The following is a 7,363-nucleotide window of genomic DNA, read 5'->3' on the forward strand; positions in this document are numbered from 1 at the left end:
AAACGCCATAATCTAATTGTGTATATGTACTGTAGGATCACTACCAGGGGGATGAAGAATAAGCTAATGGTGACTCCCAAGATATGAAGAATAGGCTAAAGGTCAGACTTGCGATCGGAGTTTTTCTGTAATAATCAATGATCTCTTTGTATATATGAGAAAATTGTAATGATGCTTCAGTTTAGAGGCTGATCTTATATATCATTGTGACATACATGCTTAAATCAAGTATTGTTGAATGCAGGACACAACTCTGAGAAGATCGCAGAATATGGAAGGATTACTATGCTAATAATCTCCGATAAGTTTACAACGAATTGCAAACACCATGTGTTTAGGAGGCTTCTGAATAACAGGATTGTCCATAGGGGGATCTCAAAATTACTGTTTGCAATGACACTCTTTTAAGTTTTCTGGCTTTACAGCAAGCTTACAATCTTTAAGTTTTGTATTGTATTGGTGTGTAGGATAATGAAGGACTTGCTCCTTTCAGTAAAACAGCAGAATGAAATATTACAGTCTTAAGCTTATTAGAGTATACAATAAGCTTAAGACTGTAAACGATTCTAACCCTCCTTTGGTATGGACTATGGAGTGAAAAATTCAAGGACTGTATGAAAATTTTCCTTTCTAGTTTCCTAATCAACTCAATCATAAAATCTATGGAAGCTGCACTGCAGCACTTGGACTGCAGGAGTGTTATTGATGCATCTCATAACCACGATGATGCATAAAAAATACCAGCAGTACATATATCTTCATGCAAGGAGGATCCACAATCATGTAAACTGTAGCCGTAAGCTTTTGGTCACTGTTGTTGGAAAACATCAGGGGACATACCTAACTCAAAAGGAGAAACAGACTCTCACGGTTGCAGCAGATACAAAATGTTATTCGAAATATATATTCTGCGAGCCTCTTTAAGTTTTCATAAGATAACTCAAGTATCGAACAGCAACTTCACAGAAACTTGTGAATACATCAGATAAAACTGATGTCAAAAGCAACCTACTGTCAGGTGATAAATTTTATGTTTGCAGAGAAAAAGAAAGTAGCGAACCCAAACAAGCCAATCCAATTCTGGATTGGCAGCAAACAACTGAAGTCAAAAGCAACATAAAGCCAGGTGGTAAATAAGACATTTGCATGAGAAGAAGAAGAAGAAGAAATAAAGTAAGCACCATACATGATCCCAAAAATAATAACTATTAAGAATTATGATTTAGATTCTATATGAAATTCGATTAATTCACATTACAAATAAAGTAGCTTTTATGTTAGTAAACACAGAACATTAATCAGAAGATAACTTCAAACAATGACCCAGAATATATCAACCATAAACAAAGCATCCATTTCAGTACTGCTACTTCTCAATATCAATTCATAACATACATAGTTTCTTTAAAGCAGAGGAAAAACAACTCAGTTAACAAAAAAACATACATGAAGTGATGAAACTAATCATCATCAGGATCCTCGGAAGCCTTGGAAGAAAAGGGATCATGAGTAGGACCAACATCCTGTCCAATATGGCGCTGAACCAGCCGCTGCAAATCAGCCATAACCTTATGCTCACGCTTTGCTTTCTCCTCATAGTTGAACATGGCCAATGCCCTCTTATCCTCAGCACTATAAACCTGGTTTTCTTTTCTAATACGAATGGCATTCATCCTCTGGTGCCTGCTACCACTCATCACATAGCCAAGACCCTCAAACTTCTGAATCTCATCAGCAGACAGACCCACTTCTCCTCTTCGTGGAATACGCTTCCCTTGTTGAACATACTGTGCAATGGCATCACCCTCACCGGGCCTAAGCGCCCCACCATAACTAATATGCCCTTCAGCTCTAGGCAAGGGCATTGGCCCAACCACAGGTTCATTATCCAAATCCAATGAAGGATTCCTCTGAGCCTCAAGAATTTCCTTCAATTTCAGCGCCTCGATACTATTTTCATCCAATTCCGGGTCCTCCACTTCCACCAAAGCTTTAGGCTTGGCATCAACTTCGGTATCCAAACTCTTCTCCGAACCAGAACCCTCACTACTCTCGGTTTCAGACTGCTTCTTCTTCTTCTTACTCTTACTGCTCACCTTTCCCCCCTTCTTCTTCTTCTTCGACGAATTCACCCTATCAGAATCCGAACCCTCACTCTCACTCTCACTCTCATCAGAATCACTACTCCTCCTACTCTTCCTCCTCCTCCTCCTCTCTCTCCTACTCTTCTTCCTCCTACTCCTACTTCTCCCTTTCCTTCTCCTTCTCCTATCCTCCTCCTCATCACTCTCGCTCTCCGATTCGCTATCACTATCACTATCACTCTTCCTCCTACGCTTAGAACCCGAGCTCTTCTTCCTCTTCCTCTTCCTCTTCCTCGACTTGGAATCCTCCGATTCCGATTCCGAATCTGACCCAGACTCACTCACGGCTTTCTCCTTCAACTTCTCACCTAAATCATCATTCTCAACACCAAAACCCTCAACAACCTCCTCAGCCTTATCCTCCAAATCCAACTCATCGTTCTCAGTCCTCGGCGGGCTCGGTGTCACATTCCAGATACAACTCCTCAACCCCTTCCTCAGCTTCTGCCTCTTCAGCCTCCTAAACTCCTCAAAGTTCAACCCCTTCAGCTCCTCATCGGACTCCTCCGACTCCGGCCGCCTTCCATCCCTTTCCCTATCGTTCCCGGCCCGCCCGAATCTCCTCGGAAGAGACTCCGCCCCTCCGTTAGACCTAGGGCTTCGTCGAGGATTCGAATAATCAGGGGAGTAAGACCGGTCGTTGGTGGAACGACCGAGTCTTCGGCCTCTGTCGGACCTAGGGCTTCGTCTAGGGTTTGGATAATCGGGAGAATAAGAACGCTTTCGGTTGCGGTCGTACCTTTCATAGCTGGGGCTGCGACGGTAGCGGCGGCCGTCAGGCGAGTTGTTGTAGTCAGGCGGCGGATGACGGCCGTTATCGTGATCGGAACGGAATCGTCGATTGGGGACATGAACGATGGACGATCGCCTCGCCATTATTTGAGATTTAACAGAGTTTTCTCTCTCTCCATGCGCTTCGCGCATATAAAGGCTTCGATTTTTATTTTATTTTTCGGGATAATTAGCTTCGGGTCAGTTTGGTAAACCATTGCGAATTAAAAAGTACTTCTTATAAAAAAAATTACATTTAACACCTTAAATTAGAAAAAAATCGCTTAAGTTTCTAAAATTATAAAAAAGTCAGGTTCTTAAAATTTTTAAAACGTTGCCCATATTTTGTAAATATTTACAACATGTACTATTAATCCTAAATTAAAGAAAACTTCAAACCATTGTCAGCAATTTGGGAATTGCGACGGAAATGGAGCATGAGGCGCAAGCCCCCCGATTAAATTTGACTCCTCTCTCTCTTGACTCCTCTCTCTCTCTCTCTCTCTCTCTCTCTCTCTCTCTCTCTCTCTCTCTCTCTCTCTCTCTCTCTCTCTCTCTCTCTCTCTCTCTCTCTCTCTCTCTCTCTCTCTCTCTCTCTCCAGGGTCGACCCTAATCTCCACCTGCACAACCAACTCAAAGCTATTAGAATTAGATTTAGTCTAAATCTACCCGAGCATCATTTGTACGAAGCGTCCAAGGGAGCACACGACTGAATAACTTCATAACATATATTCCAAGGACCTCTAGCTCAAACATGTCATACCCTTAATCAAAATGGTTAAATGGATTATCCTGTTGTGGGTCTGTGGCTAAATCCTAGATTTGTTTCCTGTGGAATTCAGGCATCTCAATTAACAATTCTTGCCTTTTGATACCTTTTTTAAAACCTCCAACAACCTTGGAGTATGAGAGCCACCTTTTCCAGAAACGAGGCGACTTGATTTCAGGCACAGGACCATCCTCCATATCTCTATTGGGATGATCCTCAGCGTCGTCACACTAACTGACTTTTTTGTCAAAATTCTATGAACCCTTCTCTACTTTCTCCCCATGAACATTTGATCCATATGAGAACCACCCTTTCTAGAAACGAGGCAATTTGATTTCAGGAACATAACCTTCCTATCTCTAATTTGTTTATGCAATGTGCTTATTACCGCTGCTGCTATCACAGTTGCTATCACATTATCTATCACACTACCTGTTACAGCAGAAAGTGACAGCGGTTGTGACAGCAAGTGTGACAGTGGGTGTGACAGAGGTTGTGACAGCGGTTACGACAGCAGGTGTGACAGTTAGTGTGATAATAGTTGTGACAGCGGTTGTGACAGGTAGTGTGACAGAAGGTGTGACAGAAGGTGTGACATGTAGTGTGACAGAGGTTGTGACAGTGGGTGTGACAGTGTCTGTGATAGTGGATGTGACAGGAGGTGTGACATGCCGAGAGGAAATGTGGAAATATGTAAAATTTTGTTAAAATTCAAATGAGATTGGTATAAGTATGCCCAAAATGAAGAGAATAGCTAGAATTAGGAAACCTTGAGCTTCGGTTTCGCCGGAATTGCTTGGAGCACCGCCATCGATGTCGCAACCCTTTGTGATAGTTGTTGTGTCTTGTACGGTTAGTCGATTCGGAGTGGGTAGTATATCAAATGAAAGAGGGGAGCGAGATATTTCTAACGGTACCAATTTCGTCAAAATCTATCGATGCACTAGAAAGTTATGGCCAAAATTAGAAAAAGAAGGAAAAAAAGAAGAAAAAAGTGAGAAAGAGCAAAACAGTCCATAAACTATTTTTAAAGTGACGTTTTTCTAATTTTGTTGACTTTTTATAATTTCCACTTAAATGTGATGATCTTTTTATAATTAATTCATAAGTAGTGACTTTTTTCTAATATAAGTTGGGTGATAATACTTTTTTATAATTTGCCCATTACAAAATAGTATCATTTTCTATTATATATTAGATAAAGGGTCACAACTTATTTTTTAATTATAAAAATGTTATCTCAATTAACTATAAATTAGAATATAATCAACAGTCTTGTAACAAAATTTAAAAATAGTGATTTTTAAAATATTTTCCGAACAATTTTGTCATTTCTTCAACCATTCTTCTTCATTTTCCTTTTTTTTTGTAATTTCGGCCATAACTTTGTCGTTCATCGATAGATTTAAGTATGGTTAGTATCGTTCGAAAGATATGTCTCCCCTCTTTTATTTGATATTATACCCACTCCGAACTGACAACCATACAAGGCGCAGCAACCCTCGCAAGGGGCTACCATTGTCCATGGTGGTGATCCAAGCTATTCTGGCAAAATTGGAGCTCAAGGCTCCCTAGTTCTAGTTATTCTCTTCATTCTGGCCATACTCATACCAATCTTATTTGAATTTTAACATAATTTCGCATATTTAGACATTTCATCTCGGCATGTCACAGCCGCTATCACACTACCTATCACAGCTGCTATCACACCAGTTGTCACACATGATGTCACACTACCTATCACAGTTGTTGTCACACCTGTTGTCACACCCACTGTCACACCTGATGTCACACTACCTATCACACTCGTTGTCACACTGCATATTACACTACCTATCACACTCGATGTCACATTATTTTATGTGACCCTGTTGTGACAAGATAAAGAATAAGAAGAATAAAAAGAAGAAGAATGACTAGAAATAACGAACCTTAATTTGTATATTGTTATGTGATCATGAACTTCTGAAATCAACTTATACGATCTAAATATCGACATTAATGTGGTGTCACACTCGTTGTCACACAACCTATCACACTAGTTTTATGTTTGTCACATTGCCTGTCACACTACATATCACACAAACATTGTTCTGTGACAGGTAGTGTGACAGATGGTGTGACTTTCATTGTGATTGCTATTGTGGGCAATATTGTAACTAAAATAGCTTCATTAACATATAATTTTGATGTTGGCACCTACAAAACTGCTCTAGGCACCATGTGAATTTCTCTGAGCACCTAGAGAACTGCTTTCACCCTTCACCACCATCTTCTCTGATCTACATCAATAGTAGTAGCAGCATAACACAACCTTGTCCTCTCCTCATTATACATCAGAAAACAAAGCCGAATCCCTTGTGAACAATGTCAAGAACGGAATCAATCTGCTAAGTTGTTGCTGCCGACGCCGAATTGACTAGAAAGACAAATCCCAATACTTATCTGATTGGTCTGTTATTACCCAACTCATTGTTCATAACTGAGTCAACTCGCTACCTCAACTCAGTTCTTCAAAATCGATATGGATCTGAACTTGATCAAGGCTGATGATCACACCCGGGAAGAGAAGGAGGTTTCTATTGTCGTTGATGATCCAGATTCTGGGTTGGATTGCACAGTATAAGATTCTGAGTCCAGCTTCTCTAAGAAGAAGGATGAAGCTTCCGAACCTGATTCCAACTCCTCTTAGAACAACAATCAAGCTTCGGAATCCGATTGGGAGAGCGAAATGGCCGAATCAAATCCCATTGACGATGGATTCTGGGCTTTCTAACACGACCCGCCCCAAAATACACCCTAACATCAAGGCAGATCGTGCGGGGATCACTGTCAAAGGAGATATACTAAAAATTTCGGCATAGTCTTTCCTGAAAGTAGTCAACCCTACCTGCACAAAAGACACTCCCAATATCTCAAATCCAACCTCAACACCTGGAGCCACCATGGTCCCCAAAATTTCCAACTCCGCAATCACAATTCAAAAATATAATTCAAAAGGTATGACGGAGTATGCAATGTTTGTTACCTAATCTCATAGGACCCTTGGAGCACATATCTCGTCTTATTCCTCAACCGCCCAACCCACTAAGACGACGGGGTCAATTACAATCATATAATATTATAAAAATATCGAACCGTGTAAATTATATTTAAAACACGTCCCCTCAGAAATCAAATACGAGATCACCCAATGCTCGATGGGTTACTCGTCCTCTCCTTTCTAAACCTTTATCGGGAGTCTACTAGTACATCCTCTCTCTTCTAGCGACTTAGTACATTGATACCACTGCCGGTTCATCCCCTCTTTTCTCAGTTCTACCGGTTCATCCCCTCTCTTCTAGTTCCACCGGTTCATCCCCTCTCTTCTCGGTTTCACTAGTTCATCTCCTCTTTTCTCAGTTCCACCGGTTCATCTCCTCTCTTCCAGTTATTCCGGTTCATCCCTTCTCTTCCAGTTCTACCAATTCATCCCCTCTCTTCTCGGTTCTACCGGTTCATCCCTCTCTTCTCGATTCCACCGGTTCATCCCCTCTCTTCCAGTTCTACCCACTAACCTCAAAGGATCCGCCGTAAGCCCCATAACATAACCCCAAGTCTCACTTGTCAACGCCGAAGCCAACTAATCTGACTAACTGAGAATCTGAGATAAACGAAACCACAACCCAAACGATCACA

The 7,363-nt window shown here is 41.1% G+C and overlaps 1 protein-coding gene across 1 annotated transcript; it reads right to left on the reverse strand.

Moving 5' to 3' along the window:
• Positions 1-1,331: 1,331 nt before the first annotated feature.
• On the reverse strand, positions 1,332-3,056 carry LOC126790826 (uncharacterized). The gene has a single exon (XM_050517178.1). It carries the CDS (start codon positions 3,018-3,020, stop codon positions 1,461-1,463), a length of 1,560 nt encoding a protein of 519 aa, XP_050373135.1. The 5' UTR covers positions 3,021-3,056; the 3' UTR covers positions 1,332-1,460.
• Positions 3,057-7,363: the final 4,307 nt, after the last annotated feature.

The sequence above is a fragment of the Argentina anserina genome, chromosome 4 (genome assembly GCF_933775445.1).
Source record: "Argentina anserina chromosome 4, drPotAnse1.1, whole genome shotgun sequence".
Taxonomy (NCBI): domain Eukaryota; kingdom Viridiplantae; phylum Streptophyta; class Magnoliopsida; order Rosales; family Rosaceae; genus Argentina; species Argentina anserina.

Bases quoted from the DNA above. Each gene is read 5' to 3' on its own strand.
- LOC126790826 (XM_050517178.1), bottom strand. From the start codon at position 3,020: ATGGCGAGGCGATCGTCCATCGTTCATGTCCCCAATCGACGATTCCGT.